Raw genomic sequence first — 18,891 nt, forward strand, 5'->3', positions numbered from 1 at the left:
GGCTTATTCACAGGGCGGCTCCCCTGTTGTCAGCACCCGTCTGGTCTCACCGAGTTCCTCAGGGTGCTGGGGGCTGTGGACAGAGCGGCTCTGAGCCCCAGAACCTGGCCCTCCCTGTCTCGCTTTGGTTAAGGGTTCCTGGTCTTTCTGTCTTTTCTGGAAAGCCAGGGCCCAGGCTCCATTCCCCGGCCGCAGTGCCCTCTAGTGGTGGGGAGGGTGAAGGCCGGAGGAGGCCGCGTCCGGAGGCGGAGGGCGGGGCCAGAGGCGGAGCCTGGAAGGGAGACCCTGCCAGCCAATGAGGGGTGAGCCGGCTGCAGCCTGACCTGTGGGGCTGGGACAGCAAGGGACCCACAGGTATTTCTGTGTGTGTGTGTGTTTCTTCTACAGAAGCGCTCTTCTATCAGAGGGTTTGAACTCTTATCAGATTAAAACGTTAACATGATAGAGAAGGTTCCCCTGATCTCCCCTCTTGAATTCTTCTTCCAAGTAAGAAAACCTTCTCTATCCTAAATTATTCTTAATGGGTTCTACCACTCCTGGTTCTTTTCTGCCAAGTCTGTGGATCCTGGGGTTACCTCTGTTCTATTTCTTTCCTTTTTGTCTAACCTGGAATCCCCATCTCTTAGGTCTTAACTTGTCCCCTGTCCTAATATTTCACCTTCATATTAGGTATGGAGAATGCATAGTGGTGTGAGCCATGGTGGCTGAGTTGTGGCTGTAGCCCATCCAGCCAGCCCAGGGTTTGCATATGGAGGTGGGACTGGGAGACATCCAGTCTCTGCCCTGGCATGAACAGGGGTCTGGCTCACGCCTTGCGATTTCAGCTGTTTGCTGTGACAAGCTCAAGACATCATTTGCCACTTTAATATTCATGGTTAAGGTAGCACCATGATCCAGTGACCAGGCTCCAAACCTCCTGTTAATCATAATTGACTGCTGGGGTCTAAGTAGCTTTGTAAGAGGCCAGCTCCTTTCCTGGAGGCCAGCCCACAGGGCTTCCACCTAGGGCCAGTTAATCCTTGCTTCTCATTTGACCAAACATTGAGAAAGCAGGAAAGATTCCTGCAGCTGGGAAGGACCATGCAATTCCCTGCCTTTAACCTCTTGGGCCCAGTCGAGAATCTACATCATCAGAAACTCAGGCAGATGGTGGAGGAGTTCCAGGTCGAGGCTCTGGAGTCAGACAGACCTGAGTGTGAATCGTGACCTGCCCCTTCTAGTTGGGTAACTTAGGGCAAGTGACTTAACTCCCTAAAGCCCAGGATCCTTCTGAGAAGTACGGGTCCTACGGGTCATTGTGAGGCTGCATAGTGATGACTGTGATGTCCCCAGCAGATACTTGGAATGTAGGATGCGCTCAGTAAGTGCCAACTGCTCTTGTTACTATTCTCACTCAAGAAGTTAGGTGAGCAGCTGCCAGGGATCTTTGCCAACTGGATGGCAAGACACCTCTGACTCCCAAATAGTGCTGGGATGAACCCACCCTGCCCCTGTTGGAGTTCCTTTCTTCTGAGGTGGTTTTCACTTCTAAGAAAGGGGTCATGGGAGTTCTCATTGTGGCACAGTGGGAACAAGTCCAACTAGTAACCATGAGGTTGTGGGTTCGATCCCTGGCCTCATTCAGTGGATGGTTAAGGATCTGGCATTGTTGTGAGCTGTGGTGTAGGTTGCAGACACAGCTTGAATCCTGTGTTAGTGTGGCTGTAGCTGTGGCTGGCAGCTACATCTCTGATTCAACCCCTAGCCTGGGAACCTCCATATGCCATGGGGTGTGGCCCTAAAAAGCAAAATAAGTAAATAAAAATAAGATTTAAAAAAAGGGGTTACAAGTATCTCATGGGGATTTTGCAAGGATTCAGTATAAAATTTGGATATAAAACAGCTACCAGGGTTTATTCATAACAGCTACTAATGGATTTTAGAAATTGTCGTTACTTACGCTGGAAGGCCTAAGAGGAGGCAGGGGGCTCCTGGGAGGGACCAGGAGTTCCCAGGGTAGTAGGAGGCTGACGTGGGTGATAGCACTCTCACCTTTTTTTTTTTTTCCTTTTTAGGGCCACACCTGTGGCATATGGAGGTTCCCAGGCTAGGGATCGAATCGGAGCTATAGCTGCTGGCCTACGCCACAGCCACAGCAATGCCAGATCCGAGCCGCATCTGGGATCTACACCACAGCTCACGGCAACGCCAGATCCTTAACCCTCTGAGTGGGGCCAAGGATCAAACCTGCATCCTCATAGATACCAGTGGGGTTCGTTACCACTGAGCCACAATGGGAACTCCACCCTCACCTTTACTGACAACCTGCCGAGGGTCAACCCTGTGCTGGGGACCCTGAGAAGCCTCACTGGGTGCTGGCCCTCAGGAGGTCCCCAGTTTGGCGAGAGGCAGACAAGGGCCATGCCATGGGGCGGGTGCCCCGTTTGAAGAGTGAGGAAGGTCTGGCTACCTGTTGGTGTCTCTCCCAGGGCTGTGGTCCACGCCCTCCCTGTCTGTGTCCTGGGACCACGTGAGCATGCTGCGGTGGCTTCTCATCTTCTCTGCTCTGGATCTCGGGACTTGGGGTGAGTTTTCTTTCACTGGATCAGAGAAGTGCCTTTGGCATCCACCCCAGCCTGGTTTCATTTGTCAGTCATCCTCCCCAGGGGCCTCCCCACCAGCTATGGTTCTCCTTCCCCTGCTGGGACAGGCCAGTCCTCAGCGACCTCTCCAGCCTGCCCAGCACTTGGACACTTGCCCATAGTGTCACAGTCACGTATTTGCTCCCAATGGATTTGCAGAAGGACAGAATCTCTGAACCATGGTGGAGACCCTTCACAGCCTCGTCTCACAGACAGAGAAATGGGCCTCATTGTGGCAATGACTTGCCCAAGGTCATCTGACAACTTTGGGGCGGCCTCAGAGTGCAGTGGTTCTGCTCACGGCTCTGGGGTCAGAGAGTCTGGGTTGGACTCCAAGCCCACACCTTAAAACTTACTGTATCATCTTAGACGAACAACTTCCCCGAGCCTCAGTTTCTCATCAGTATAGAGAGCGTGGTTAAGTTGTTTTGCTTATCTCATGCAGGTGGTTTAAGCCACAAATCTGATAGCGCCCTTGCAATCAGAGCCATCTGCAAATTTCTGTATTTCAAGAAGCTTGTCTGGATCACTAGGTGCTTAGTATCGTTTACGTGTTGACATGATGATGTCATCTTGGTACGAGACACTCTGATGTATTAATACGCAGGCAGGTCAACCGGGAAAGGCAGAGCTGCTCAGCGGAGGAGGCAAGCGAGACTCTAGAATCCCTGAAGTGGAGGGAAGCTCAGGGAGGCCGGGAGGGGTGAAGGCGACCCTGGGGCCGCTGTGAGAGGCAGGGGCTGGCTGAGGGCAGACACGTCTGTGGTTCTCTCTGTTTTCCCTTAGGGGGTCAGGGGTCTCGGGGAGGCTGAGAGGCTGTGGACGGTGAGGTGGGGATGCGCACCCCATGCCTCTGGGCTGGTCCGGGTGTTCTCTGAGGACCAGCACCAAGGGCGATGTTCCTTCACAGGGGATCCCCCACAGTTCTGGAATGAGACCCAAGCCAGGGGGCTGTTGGAGGGCCTTCTGGACCGGTCTGTTGGCATCTCATGGCCCATACGCAAGGGTCGCAATGGTGAGGCGATTTGGGGGTGTCCTGGGGCTTGTTAGGAGGCTGGAAGTGTTCCTTGGGGCATCCCTATGGCTGAACTGGATGGGTGGGTGGAGGGCAACCCCAAACGAGGCATCTGCCGGCTAGTCCCCTGGATTGTCCTGAGTCCTTAGGCAAAGGTGGGTTCCAGGAAGGAGCAGAAACTCAGGGAGAAAAGACAAGGGCCGCAGTGCCCTGCTCTCAGCAGAGGCTAGAGACACCACATCCCTCAGGGAGCTGGCAGGTGAGGATAGAGAGGGAACACTTGGGGCTCCTGGGGTCCTGTGTGGGGCCCTCACAGCCCTGCCTGCAGTGAGTTTTCATCTGAAAGAGGGAGACCTGTACCCAGTGTCCCTTTGGAAAAGGCACAGTCAGACCGGGGCAAATGCCTCAGGCCAGGCATCCAGGGCCCCCGCGCTGAGGGGCCCCATGAGAAGTCCGCTCAGAACCCCGGGGCGAGGGGAGGCTGTCCCTGGAGCTGCTTCCTGAAGGCTGGAGCATCGAGCAGACCAGGGAGGAGGTGAGGATGGGGAAACATCCTCCAGGGCAGTACAAGGACGAAGAGTTCAGAGGACGAGGCAGCTTGACTTCCCAGGCACAGTGTGGCTTCTGCCTGGGGGTCTGTTTTAGTCTAACGGGACTATGGCGATGGGGAGGGGAGGCTGTGGGGCGAAGGCCTCTTCCCGGGGCTTCTCTCGATCAGAGGACACAGGGCGTGGATTCCCGTGGAGGGAAGGGGCGGGACCTCAGCCTGCCGTCCTGCGGTCCCTCGGCAGGTGCACCCACCATTGTCTCCCGCAAGGAGTGGGGGGCGAGATCCCTGACCTGCAAGGCCCAGCTGATCCGGCCTGTGGCCTATGTCATCGTGCACCAGCTCATGGAGATGGAGTGCCAGGAGCAGAATGTGTGCAGCCAGAAGCTGCGGGGCCTTCAGTCCCGTTCGGTCTACACCAAAGGCTGGTGCGATGTGGCCTACAAGTAAGAGGCGGGTGGGGTCCCTGGAGCCCACATTACAGTGACAGTTATTCCTCTTAGGGGGCTTCCCGCTCTCCTTTCTCCCTTTTCTTTTTGTGGCCGCACCTACACCACAGCTCACGGCAACGCCAGATCCTTAACCCACTGAGCAGGGTCAGGGATCGAACCTGCGTGCTCATGAATACAAATCAGGAACAAACCACAATGGGAATGCCTTCTCTGTTTTTCTTAATTTCCCATTCGTGTTGCTTTTCTTTTTTTTCTTTTTTTTTTTTTTTTTTTTTTTTGGTATTTTCTAGGGCTGCACTTGTGGCACATGGAGGTTCCCAGGCTAGGGGTCTAATGGAGCTACAGCTGCCAGCCTACACCACAGCCACAGCAACTTGGGATCCAAGCCGCATCTGCAACCTACCCCACAGCTCACAGCAACCCCGGATCCTTAACCCACTGAGCGAGGCCAGGAGTCTAATCTGTGTCTTCATGAACACTAGTTGGTTCGTTACCACTGAGCCACAACCGGAACTCCCATAAGTGCCTTCTGAATGATCCACTTTGGAAAGGACAACCTGTGTCTTCTTTCATTTATTTTTAAATGCAAATAAGGAAGAGCAGCTGGAGGCCCCCACTGTAGCCACCAGAGACCCTGGGGACTAAGGTGGGGGGTGGGTCTTCCCGTCTACCCTCTGTGGATTCTGGGTTCACTAAACTCAGTTGCAGTCCGTACCACTAGCCCTGCCATCGTCATCACTGTGTTACCCAGTTTGGCCTCTGCATGTCTAAGTCAGGTTTCTGCAGTGACAGTTTAACAGTCTCCCGTTTGTCTGATGCAGCTGCTGTAGCCGTAGGGACCATTTGCGTGAACCGCCCAAAGGCTGCAGAGGGACAGAGCAGCCTGCGGAAAGTACCCCAGCAAAGCCAGGACACGCTGGACACACTGAGGCCCCGACCCAGTCCTTAGGCCCATGTCAGAGCAGGGTGGGAGTTCAGCCCAACCCCATCCAGGGACTTTAAGTGACCTTAGGGAACTGTTCTTTCTGTGCTCAGTTTATTGCAGAAACTCATGGTCTTTTAAAAGCTGAATATGGTGAGAATTGTGAAAACATCAGTTTTGAACACTGTGATTGGAAAGTGGAAGAGGAGAAATTTATAAAAGGGCAGACAGAAAGAAGGAGGCCGAACAGAAGAATAGCTACATTTGTTTCAAAAAATAAACTGTGAAAAGGAACATCCCAAACATATTTCTCTGATAAAGAAGAGCTTAAGAATTCCTAATGAGAAAAAAAAAAAAAAAGAATTCCTAATGAGAGAAATTCCCTCTGTGGCACAGAGAGTTAAGAATTCAACTGCAGGGAGTTCCCATTGTGGCGCAGTGGTTAATGAACCCAATTAGGAACCATGAGGTTTCGGGTTTGATCCCTGGCCTCGCTCAGCGGGTTAAGGATCTGGCGTTGCTGTGAGCTGTGGTGTGGGTCGCAGACGCGGCTTGGATCCCACATTGCTGTGGCTCTGGTGTAGGCCGGCGGCTACAGCTTCGATTCGACCCCTAGCCTGGGAACCTCCATATGCCGTGGGAGCAGCCCAAGAAATGGCAGAAAGACCAAAAAAAAAAAAAAAAAGAATTCAACTGCAGTGTCTCAGGTCACTATGGAGGTGTGGGTTCAATCCCTGGTTCAGTTAAAGGATCCGGCACTGCTGAAGCTGTGCCATAGCAGTGGCTCAGATTCAATCCCTGGCCCAGGAATTTCCATGTGCCATGGGTGCAGCCATTAAAAAAAAAATTCCTAAGGAGAAACTGAGGAAAAAGTTAACATAAAGAAATTCTTGCATTTCGATGTTCAAGTGCTTGGTCCTATAATTTAAAAACATGATGAATGAATGCTCATGCCCTTGAAAAATGCTGAACTGATGTTCTCAGGTTCTTGAGAGTCACACATTCAAGTTCCACTTGGAACCAAATGATTATTTTAATTTTAATTTATTTTTTTTTGTCTTTTTATGGCCGTACTTGCAGCATATGGAGGTTCCCAGGCTAGGGGTCGAATCAAAGCTGTAGCCACCGGCCTACACCTGAGCCACAGCAACTCAGGATCTGAGCCGCGTCTGCGACCTGCACCACAGCTCACGGCAACACCGGATTCTTAACCCACTGAGTGAGGCCAGGGATGGTACCTGCGTCCTCTTGGATGCTGCTTGGGTTCATTAACCGCTGAGCCATGACGAGAACCCCCAAAAGATTATTTTAAAAGTGCGGTTCTGGGGAACACATGTAAGCTAAGTCACAGCAAAATGTAAAGTATATTCCCCTATCTCTCGGAAGTCTGAAAAGCATTGTCCCCTCCCTCTCACTGTATGGCTTGAAGCAGAGTGTTTATGAGCCTCTAGAACCCCTTTCCCTTCTGAGGATGGGTGAGAGTTTTCCTGTTACAGGGATCTGCCCTTTAATCCATGTTTCCTTGACTGGCAGCTTCCTGGTTGGGGACGATGGCAGAGTGTACGAGGGTGTCGGCTGGACCGTCCAGGGCGTCCACACCCAGGGCTACAACAACGTCTCCCTGGGCCTCGCCTTCTTTGGCAATAAGCTAGGTAATGGCCATCCCCTCTCCTCCTCTGCCAGGGAATCGTCTACACTCTTCCTCTGCTCTCTCGTCTCAACACTCTTGCCTTTTCAGCCTGCCTCCTGTTGTAACCATTCTCTAACGATGACCCCTTTCTTGAAGTTCTTTTCTCCCTTGGATTCCCTGATGTGGCATGATTTTGATCCTCTTTCTCCCCTCTGATCTGCGCTCCTGTGAGTTTGCAGAAGCCACCGCGGACACTGCTTGAGCTCACAGTTATTGTCCTCTCTCTGGAGTCTGAAGTCGACCCTGAGGCTTGGCTGCAGAGGCAGAAAAACCTGGCTTCTCTCTTCCTCCAGCATCTCCTATTGGTAGAACCCAACCAGCAGCCGGCAGGCAAGGATGTCTGGGAAATGTAGTTTGTAGGGTTCTAGCTGTGAAACTGAGCTCTCAGAGCAAGAATGGAGTTGGGAGTTGATAGATAAATAAATGGATAATAATAGATCACCTACCAGGATCATCTGCTAACTGGGGCTAGTAAGAGCGATTATCTCAGAGGTTTTCTGTGAGGATTACATGAGTTAATGGATGTAAAGAGCATTTGGCTCCATATCTGATTGTGGCAGCTACTAGGTAAATACTGTCACCCTTTTCATAATGTAAGGGCGTTTTTGACGTGGTCAGGTGGGCTTCCCTATACATGAAGCTTTGACCACCTCCTAGCGCTTCCATCGAGACGTGGAGTGGATAAAGTTGAGTTTGGCACTTGGAAGAGGTCATCAACTTGGCTTCTAAGAGCTGTGTGCAGGTATTCTCTTGCCTCTCAGGCCCTCTGTTCTGGCTAGTGGACCAGTTTCTTCTCTTCCCATCCATCAGTTATTCAGGCTCCTGTGGTCCTGTTATCCTCCTCTGGGTCTGGACCAGCTTGGAGTTTCTTGCTGACAGTCCTGTGCTCCATGTCATCCTCTTTCAGGCAGCAGTCCCAGCCCTGCTGCCTTAGCAGCTGCAGAAGACCTGATCTTCTACGCCATGAAGGAGGGCCACCTGTCCCCCAGGTATATTCAGCCACTGCTTTTGAAAGAAGAGAGCTGCCTGGTCCCTCAACAGCCAATGATGCCCGGGAAAGGTAAAGCCCCTCAGGCCTGCCTTACCCTCCTCCCAGTCACCTCCCAACCATACCAGGGAATGCTTTTCCTTACTGGGGTTCATTGGCTTCTTGGGTCAAGAACACCTTGCACCGAGATCGGGAAAATTATGACAAGGCACCTTCTTGGCCGCCTTTCCCTTCCACTAGAATGATATGGTCATGAAACCATTAATATCTATGTACACACATTTTCACTCAATCAACAAGTATGTATGTATGTATTTATTTATTTATTTTTGTCTTTTTTTGCTATTTCTTGGGCCACTCCTGCGTGGCATATGGAGGTTCCCAGGCTAGGGGTCTAATCGGAGCCGTGGCCACCAGCCTACGCCAGAGCCACAGCAATGCAGGATCCGAGCCGTGTCTGCGACCTACACCACAGCTCACGGCAACGCCACATCGTTAACCCACTGAGCAAGGGCAGGGACTGAACCTGCAACCTCATGGTTCCTAGTCAGATTCGTTAACCACTGCACCACGACGGGAACTCCATTTATTGAATGCCAGGTACTCTTCTAGGTACTGAGGATGCAGCTGTGAACAGAGCAGATAAAACCGCACATTTCAGTGGAGAAAGATAGAAAATGAATAGATCAACAATTAAAATATGTATGATGTCAGATGGCAAGCAGGCTATGGAAAAGAATAATGCATGAAAATGGGGTGGGGTTAACATATATACATTTTGTGTATATTACATGAATACTCACAGACACATACAATCTATCACACACACACACACACACACACACACACACACACACACGCACACACACATGTACTTCTAAATGCAAAAACAAGCCAAACTTCAAGATGACGTTTTTTGGGGCACACCTATGACATATGGAAGTTCCTGGGCTAGGGGTTGAATTGGAACTTTAGCTGCTGCTGGACTATGGCAATGCTGGATCCTTAACCTGCTGAACGAGGCCAGGGGTCGAACCCCTGTCCTCATGGATACTAGTTGGGTTCATTACTGCCTAGCCACAATGGGAACTCCAGTACTTTGTCTTTTGAATAGAATGGCTATGCCTCTGGATATCAGCGGTCCTTTCCCGTCTGCTCACATCTGGTTTCCATAGTTGTTCTCAGAACCTGTAGATTTTTGCCTCTGCCCTGTGGCTCCAGCCACTTGACCTAGATGATCTCTATCTGGACCTTACCAGAATCTCACAGAATCCCACTTGTTAGGATGCTCCAGTGGATACCCGAGGGTGGGGAGCCTGAGGAGTAAGCAGCCTGCAGTTGTGAGATTGTCCACAAGTGGGCTCCGGTGAATTCCTGTCTCCTTGGTTTTTCATCTCGCCACAGCTTGCCCCAACATCATCACAAGGTCAACTTGGGAAGCCAGACAGACACACTGCCCTACAATGAACCTTCCAGCCAAATACGTCATCATCATTCACACCGCCGGGTCGACCTGCAACATATCCATGGACTGCCAGATCCGCGTCCGAGACATACAATCCTATCACATGGACACAAGGAACTTCTGTGACATCGGATATCAGTAAGTGCGATCAGGGGAAGCTTGACTCGCCATTTCTTTAGGGCTGTAGGAAGGAGGGCTCGGGGAGGGAGCCAGTATTTACTGAGCTCTTCTTTTGTGCCAGGTGCTTTTAAGACATCATGTCTTTATTTGTGCAGGATTCTCGACTGAGCATCCTTTAGAGCACAGCCTAGCGTGGGTTCTCTCCTCTCGGCATGTTCTCTATGAGTGGTTGGGGAAACTCTGAAAAGAAGACACCAAAACAATAGTGATAAAGCAAGAGTGTGGAAGGTCATGGAAGGATGGTGCCTTTTTGTTGCCGTCCCTTCTAACCAATTGGAGACACAGGCTCTGCTCACTTCCTCCCCTCATCTGTCCCAACCCCAAACTTGCTCTCTCTGATGTTAGAATCCTGTCGTACCTCTGGATTTATAGATATAGATACGTTTAACCTCTCAGGACCTCTTCTGTCTCCTCTCTCTGTAGTAGGGGCAATAGTACCTTATCTATTTGAAGATATAGAGTGAAATAAAAATATTTCTATTGGTTCCTTTAATGCCAGGTCTGTAATAAAGAAACCCATTAGGGTAGTAGAATGGTGGAAGCTACTTAGAAGATGTTTTGGCATTTTTATAAAAGAGGTTTTAGAGTTAGAGTATGATAACTTTCAATTACTCACCTGTGATTTAATCACAACAAATCTTATAGTCTCAGGTGGATTTGCTTTTACATGGCTCTTCTTCCGGCTGCCTTTCTCCTCTTAACTCCCATTGTATTTTTTGATTCATTACTATTATTGTTATTATTATTTTGCTTTTTAGGGCTGCACCTGCGGCATATGGAGGCTCCCAGGCTAGGGGTCCAGACGGAGCTATAGCTGCCAGCCTATGCCTCAGCCACAGCAGCTTGGGATCCCAGCCGTGTCTGGGACCTACCACAGAGCTCACAGCAATGCCGGATCCTTAACCCACTGAGGGATGCCAGGGATTGAACCCACAACTTCGTGATTCCTAGTCGGATTCGTTTCCACTGCACTGTTTATTATTATTATTTTTAAAAATTGCATTTTATGTATTTATTTCCTTATTGTCCTCTTGGCGGCATGCAGAAGTTTTGAGGCCAGGGATTAAACCTGCATCACAGCAGTGACTTCAGCCACAGCAGTGACAACGCTGGATCCCTGCTGAGGCAGCAGGGAACTTCTCAACTCCCATTTTTTTTTTCCAACTTGCTAATTTTATTTCTAAAATATAACACACATAACATGGAAGAGAAACAGGAAATCAACACACATCCAAAGACAAATCGCGAGAGGGGAAGGAGAGTACATTTCGGGAGGGGGAGCGGGTGGATGGGGCTTTTGGGGAGCTGATGGGGAGGGCACTTGCAGGGGTGGAGGGGGCCTTGAGGAAGGTGGTTTTGGAAATTGGTGCGGGGCTCTTGCCAGAGCCAGCTCAGGACTTAGTCTAGGGGCCGCTGGAGCAGTCAGTGCAGCCTCTTCCTGCAGGGCTGCTGGATTCTCCCGTGGCCCTTGGTCTCCTTCAGGAGCTGGAGAACCGTTTTCCTCCAGCGGAGGAAAATGCCCATCAGTGTCTGGGGCTGGGGCCAGAGCTGCTGCAGGTTCTTCCTGCCCGGGTGGTGTCTTGGCCTCTGGCTCCGGGTCTCCTGCGGGAGCTTCAAGCTGGGCCTCAGGGGGGGCCAGGCCGTCCAGCGGACCCAGGCCCAGGTGGTCTCTGTCCTCCGTCCCAGAGTCGGATGTGCTGAGCTCCCTGTGAGGGGAGAGGCCCCTGGGGGGCAGCCTCAGTGGCATTTCAACTGGAGACCTTCTGCCTTCCTCGCCCAGCTCCTGGCGGGTCTCAGGCAGGGGGCTCTGCAATGACAGTGAGCGGCAGGGAGCCCGGCCCCAAGGGGTCAGAGCCCTGAGGGGCCGTTACCTCTTCTCTGCTTCTTCTGCGCCTTGACCTTCTGCTCCCAGATCAGGTGAGGGCTTGTCTGCTCAGATACCGCCCCCCACCCTGTGTCAATTCGCATTTTATTTTTTTTTAATTTTTATTTATTTTTTGTCTTTTTGCCATTTTCTTGGGCCGCTCCTGCGGCATATGAAGGTTCCCAGGCTAGGGGTCGAATTGGAGCTGTAGCCGCCAGCCTACGTCAGAGCCACAGCAACGCGGGATCTGAGCCGCGTCTTCGACCTACACCACAGCTCACGGCAACGCCGGATCGTAAACCCACGGAGCATGGGCAGGAATCGAACCTGCAACCTCATCGTTCCTAGTTGGATTCGTTAACCACTGGACCACAACGGGAACCCCTCAACTCGAATTTTAAAAGCCTCCTTTACAAACAGGAGAAAACGACTGCTGCATTTTGCAGGATTTTCCACTGTCTTGCTACAGTTCTTAAACGTAGATAATAGAGAATGGACCAGAAATGTGGAAATTCCAAATGGAAAATGCCAGAAACTGAGGGAATGTTAGTTTTCCCTTTTCATTCAGTTTTGGGGACTGATTTGATTCCTGGTCCTCGACTTTGGAAACCTGTTGTGGTGCCCCTTCCCGTTGTAGCCTCATCCTGCAGCTTCTCTCACTCTGGTAGCGACCATAGTCGGTGTGGACGAAGTGCCCCTCCACTCACACTTCCTTTCTTTTATCTTTTTTTTAGGGCCGTGCACACAGCCTATGAAAGTTCCCAGACTAGGGGGTGGACTTGGAGCGGTAGCCGCAGGCCTGCGCCCCAGCCACAGCAACGCCAGACCCTTAACCCCCTGAGCGAGGCCAGGATCGAACCTGAGTCCTCATGGATGCTCGTCAGATTCGTTTCCACTGAGCCAGGATGGGAACTCCATCATTTTCTTACTTTCAACCACTGCTTATTGTGTATGTGCTTGGTGCTCGGCAAGAATGATAGGGTTCCTTCCCTTGTGGAGCAGAGAGCGAGGATGGTAAACACGTGATGCTGACCCCGAGCGCTGGGCTCCGGGACGGATGAGGAACAGGATATGCCTGGGAAGAACCTGGGACCAGACTCTGGGGGGCTGATGTCAGGGTGGGGCTCTCGGGGGAGAGGCATCCAAACTGGGCCATGGATGAGGGGTGGGCGTAAGTCAGGCAAAGAAGAATGAGGGTTCTAGGCCAAGGGAAGCAGCATACACAACGAAGCTTAACGTATAACTAAAAACAGATTCCAAAGAAGGGAGTGGGGGGAGGGAAGGATGGAGAAGCCCACGGCAGCCACGTCACGGGGAGGCCTTGGAGTCGCCCTGACAGATGGACTCTATTCGAAAGGCAACCAGGAGTTCCTGTCGTGGCGCAGCGGTAATGAACCTGACTTGTATCCATGAGGATGCAGGTTTGATCTTCTGGCCTTACCCAGTAGGTCAAGGATCCAGCGTTGCTATGAGCTGTGGTGTAGTCTGACATCTGTAGCTCCAATTTGATGATCAGCCTTGGAACCTCCACATGCTGCTGGTGCAGCCCTAAAAAGAAAATAAATAAATAAATAGGCAATGAGAAGGCACTCTGAGTGCTATTTTAAGAGTGGATTGAAGGAGGTAAAACTCTGGGCAGGGAGCGTTTGTGGTAAACTGGATAGCAGGTGACAAAGACCTGGAGCACATAGCGGCTGTTGGCATAGAGAGAAGTGGAGGAATTAGAAGTAGGAGAACAGTTGACGAGTCATGACTACTGATTGGGTGGCGATGGGAGAGTGAGAGGGAGGCATTCAGGATGATGCCCAGTTTTCTGGCTCAGGAGACTGTGGAAAAGATGGGTTTGTTTAGACAGGTTGGTTTTTAGAGTTAGTTATTGAAGCTATAGGACCGGATGATTGTCCAGGGAGAAGATGTTGAGTGAGAAGAGAGAAGGGGTGAGACCGGAGTCCCAAAGCAGGAGCACCAGGAAAGAGAGCATGTTGAGAAGAGAGAGGCCAGGAATTCCCATCATGGCTCAGCGGAAACAAATCTGACTAGCATCCATGAGGGTGTGGGTTCTATCCCTGGCCTCGCTTAGTGGGTTAGGGATCCGGCGTTGCCATGAGCTGTGGTGCAGGTTGCAGACATGGCTCGGATCCAGCATTGCTGTGGCTGTGGCGTAGGCCAATGGTCACACAGCTCTGATTTCACCCCTAGCCTGGGAACCTCCATATGCCGAAAGGGTGCCCCCCCCCAAAAAAGAGAGAAAGGCCAACAGAGTCAGAAGAAAAGTAAATTTTCACTGTACTAGTGTAACAGATTGACATTTCGGTTATCATTGCCTGTCCCTGGCTGTCTTCATTTCTTGGGTTCAGGAGCTATGGTTGTCTTTTTGCCTCTGTTCACATTACACATAAGATGATAATAATAATATGGAGTTCCCGTCGTGGCGCAGTGGTTAACGAATCCGACTAGGAACCATGAGGTTGCGGGTTCGGTCCCTGCCCTTGCTCAGTGGGTTAATGATCCGGCGTTGCCGTGAGCTGTGGTGTAGGTTGCAGACGCGGCTCGGATCCCGCGTTGCTGTGGCCCTGGCGTAGGCCAGTGGCTACAGCTCCGATTCGACCCCTAGCCTGGGAACCTCCATATGCCGCAGGAGCGGCCCAAGAAATAGCAAAAAGACAAAAAAAAAAAAAAGATGATAATAATAATAATAATAAATGGATGAAAGGATGGATTAATAACTCGAGGAGTGAGTGCAGCCAATTCTCCTTCCCAGAGTGACTTTCTCCATTTCCTTTGCCCAACCCTAGCTTCCTGGTGGGCCAGGATGGCGGTGTGTATGAAGGAGTCGGCTGGCACACCCAAGGCTCTCACACCTATGGATACAACGATATCGGCCTAGGAGTTGCCTTCATAGGCAACTTTGTAGGTAAGGGGTTAACATGGGGCAGAGGGACTCTGGGTGATGAAGTGTTATGTGAAATATCTGGGAAGCGGGGGGCGGGGGGCGGGGAGTGGGGGAGAGGCACCGTGGTGCCTGATTTTGTCAGTGGGGCTCTCGGTGCAGGAGGCAGTTCACGAGGGGTCCCTCTCAGGTGAAACATTTTCCCCCACTCCACCTGTACCCATACGCAGCTCCATCTCTCTTTATAGCCAGACCCCACATAAGCATGGGAAGGGAGAGAAAAAAAATCTTTGGTGTTTTTATGACATGGTTGGCAAATGTATCCTCTTCCTTGGTAACCATGGCAACGGTGTTGGGGTGCACCACTGTCTGTTACGGCCGAGCAATGGATGGTCCAGGGGTGCCATGTCTGCCCTTGGTGACCGAGAAGTGTTCTGTTAAGCTGCAGTTCTCTTTCGGAGCAGTTCTGAATTTTCTAGAAGAAGCTTGGCAAGGAAGAATCAGGGAACACAATGATCTTGTTTCCTCTTTGTGCCTGGCTGCAAACATTTATGTGACTTTGTTGGCTGTGGTGGTGGTGGTGGTGAGGGGGACAGAGGGAGACTGGGCTAGGTGCTTGTTCCTGCCCAAAGCAGGTAACCTTGAGACCCTAGTGATTGATGGGCTAAATGTGTTTTGCAGAAAAGCCACCGAATGCTGCAGCGCTGGAGGCAGCTCAGAACCTGATCCAGTGCTCCGTGGTCAGGGGGTACCTGGATCCCAACTACCTGCTGGTGGGGCACAGTGATGTGGCCAACATCCTGTCTCCTGGGCGGGCTTTGTACAACATCATTAAGACTTGGCCTCATTTCAGACACTGAGGGAGCCCCTGCTTCTTCTGAGACCACTCCCTCTCCCGAAGCCTGGCTGCGGGGCCTCCCCTTCCTTACCCTCCATCTGGGCTCAACACCTGTATCTCCTCCCTGCCAGCCCCGTCCTGTCCCTCTGTCTTGGGCTAGAATCATCCTCTCCTGCCAGCATCCCCCAGCATCCCCCAGACCCCAGAGCAGAGTGGGGCATTCCCAGCCCTCTGAGTCTGGGCCCAGACGTCCCCCCTCCTCGCCTTGCTCTCCCCTGGCACCCAGCTCCTCAGCCAGGGCAGACGATGACGGGCTGGCCCTGTTTGACTTCTCCATCCCTTTGTGCTGCCCTCCCTGGTGTGCCTTCCCCTGCTGTCTGCCTGGCGGTCCCCAGTCTCCCATGTGACCCAGGTCCGTGTCCCAGCCCCTCCCCTCTGCTCACACTGCCTTGTCCCCGTTTGGATGCAGCCCTTATTTCAGGTGGAAATTGTGTCGAGACACGGCTGAGCTCTCCACTGGATTGTGAGGTTGTCCAGTTTCATTCATGTCTGTGTCCTCAGTTGTTCAGCCGTGTCTGGAATCTAGCAGGTGCTGCAGATGTCTGTTGGAGAAATGGATGAATAAACGAACGAGGGGACCAGGCCCCTGCCCCTCTTTCCAATCTGCTCCCCATCTCCTCTTTGGGGACGGCTCGCTGGACTTGGACAGTCCCCCATCCTGCCAGCATTCTCTCTGTTCTGTTCCCTCCCAGTCTGAGGCTCTGGCTACTTGTCTGTAGTGGTTGCTGTGTCTCTAGGGTCCCGTGTCCCCATCCTCCAGCGCTCCCTCAGGACAGGGGCTGTGTCCACACAAGTCGCCCAGTGCTGCTCCCTGCCCTTGTCTGGCTGGACCTGCTGAGCATCGGGCTGAGCAGGGACCCAGGGGCCTGGGGCTCTGCAGCCCTCCCTGCCTGCTCTTGTCCTGCCCAGAGGGAAGCCCCCAACCCTTCATATGGGAGATAACCTCCTGCTGTTTATTAGAAGCACATGAGCTGGCTCTCGCTTTTCTTGATCTGGAAACGAGGGAGGAGGAAGAAGGGGAGGGAAAATGGAAGGAGCCAGAGAGGTGGGTACCTGCTGCTCCCCACCCCCACACCTTCGGCATTCACACGGGGTCATTGCTTTTAGAGTGTTTCACATCCTTAGAACGAGGCAGTTTCTAACAGCCTCACATTTTACAGCCCTTAGTGCTTTTCCAAGACTGTCCCTCTCATCTCACTGGATTCACTCTGTCCCCAGGCCACCTGGGCAGGTAAGCAGGGGAAGGAAAGGTCTATCTGGAGTCCAGGAGGCTGGGGGACTCAGTGCCTCTTCCTGATGTACAGAGCCCTGGGGGAGGCGGCTCCAGGAGGAGACCCCCGGAGATGGGAATCACCTGACCAGAAGCACCCGCCAAGCCCGTCCTTCCTTGGGGGTGGGGGCTGGGCATGGACTCCCCAGAGGAACTTTCTCCAACTTGCTGCAGTGTGTTCCCCCTTCTCTGACAACATCCAGATGAGTGTAATAGCCCTTCATGCAAGGAGTGGCCAGAGAGGTAAGATGTGGGATGCTGGAAAGAGTCCCATGAAAAGAGCCGCCCCTTAGCTTTCCTGGCCTTGCACCTTCCCTGCCTCAGGGTCTCATGGGTCTTCCTGGCCCAGCCCTAGGCAGGATTTGCATGGGGTGGGGGATGGGGCTGTGGAGGGTGTGGGGTGTGGGGTGTGGCTGTAGACGCCCCCATCTCCATCCGCACTCATCAGGGCCTCTTCAAATCAGCATTGCTGCAGGGTCTGGATTATTGTTTTCTCAGTCCTTTACTTTTATAGGCTTGAAATACACAATCTAAGTGAAATCAGAGCACTCGGATGGCAAATGCTTTTTCAAGGCACATTCTAGGCAGCCCATTCCATGCAATTGCCTCTTCCGAGTCCTTTGTGTAGAGAAATCCTTGTCAGTTCCCCTTTAATCATTTAAAGTGGGGTTCATACTAACATCCCCCCTCAGAGGGGAGCTGTGAGGCTTAAGTGCGTTGAATGTGTTGAAGTCTTAGCGCTCAGAGTTGGCATGGAATGTGGTCCTGTTAAAGTGAGTGGGGGTATCGTGATTCTCCATGTTACTGCTGTGATTGTTGCAAACTATCCCTGCTGTGTGACTCTGGCAGGAAGGGTACGCCTTTGTGGGCACCAGCCTCAGCAGCCCGGCGAGTTTGGCGCAGTCGGGTGAGAGCAGGGAGGAGCTGGATGCCCAGCAGTTTGGGCAGGTGTGAGGGAGAGACATGGCTCCTTCGTGGCCCTGAACTGTCAGGGCTGGGGAGCCTCTAAGCTCATCTTATCAGCTGTTTTCCACAATTGCAAGCTGGGGAAGAAAAAAAAAATCACCACTCAAACTTTCACAAACTTTGATTCCAGAACTAAATGGTAATCTGGTTAAAGCCTGTTTTCTAGAAAACTGAACCCAAAGAGGGCAGATGACCTGTTCAAGTTCACCCAAGTTCAGGAGTGAAACAGAGGAGGAATCCTCAGAATCTGAGCCCCACCTGTTCCTAACACCCCTCTGGTCAAAGTCGTTTTGTGATTCCCTCCTTTCTGGCAGTATAAAGTAAAACCTCTGGGCATGGCATTTAGGGCTTTCACAATTGCTCCAGCTTACCTTTTTCTGTAGACTGAGCCCCAGGGGGCAATTAACTGGTTCTTCTCCTGGGCTTGCCCGTCTAGGGGCCTTTGCCCACATTGTCCCTGAAACGGAGCTGGACTCTGTGGGGCTTCTGGGCACAAAAGCCTCTCTGTGTCCTCATTTCTTGTTTTTCGGAAACAGGCCTCGTTCAGCCTCCGTGACCCTCCCAAAGGGCAAGTTCAAAGAGTTGCTAATCAGGGAAGGGAGGGGCTGCAGAGACCAGGGAGGAGCAGTCAAGAGACAATAGTGCAGGGAGTTCCTGTTGTGGCTCAGTGGGTTAAGGACCTGGCGTTACCGTAAGCTGCACTATAGGTCCCAGATGTGACTCTGACCCAGCGTTGCTGGCTGTGGCATACACCCCAGTTGTGGCTCCAGTTTGACCCCTGGGAACTTCCATATACTGCAGGTGCAGCTATGGAAGATAAAAGAAACAGTGCAGCCTTGGGGCAGGGTCCTGGTTCCTCCTTAAGGAATATACATAATGTCTTTTTTTTTTTTTTTTTTTTTTTTTTTTTTGGTCTTTTGAGGGCCGCATCTGAGGCATATGGAAGTTCCCAGGCTAGGAGTTAAATCTGAGCCGCATCTGAGACCTACACCACAGCTCACGGCAACACTGGATCCTTAACCCACTGAACGAGACCAAGGATCGAACCCATGTCCTCATGGACTCTAGTGAGGTTCATTATTCCTGAGCCACAACAAGAACTCCCAACAATACCTTTGAGGGC

At 51.9% G+C, this 18,891-nt stretch overlaps 1 protein-coding gene across 1 annotated transcript; it reads left to right on the forward strand.

Moving 5' to 3' along the window:
* Positions 1-5: 5 nt before the first annotated feature.
* On the forward strand, positions 6-16,115 carry PGLYRP3 (peptidoglycan recognition protein 3). Its single transcript, NM_001244361.2, is given in 9 exon segments — positions 6-354; positions 2,469-2,564; positions 3,532-3,636; positions 4,428-4,629; positions 7,091-7,209; positions 8,155-8,307; positions 9,640-9,838; positions 14,540-14,658; positions 15,316-16,115. Coding segments are annotated over 8 exon segments (1,125 nt in total). The 5' UTR covers positions 6-354; positions 2,469-2,515; the 3' UTR covers positions 15,495-16,115.
* The last annotated feature ends 2,776 nt before the right edge of the window (positions 16,116-18,891 follow it).

This window comes from Sus scrofa, chromosome 4 (assembly GCF_054392235.1).
Source record: "Sus scrofa isolate SSC_HxYL_T2T_F1_AM1 chromosome 4, Sscrofa_HxYL_maternal_Yorkshire_Landrace_v2.0, whole genome shotgun sequence".
NCBI lineage: Eukaryota > Metazoa > Chordata > Mammalia > Artiodactyla > Suidae > Sus > Sus scrofa.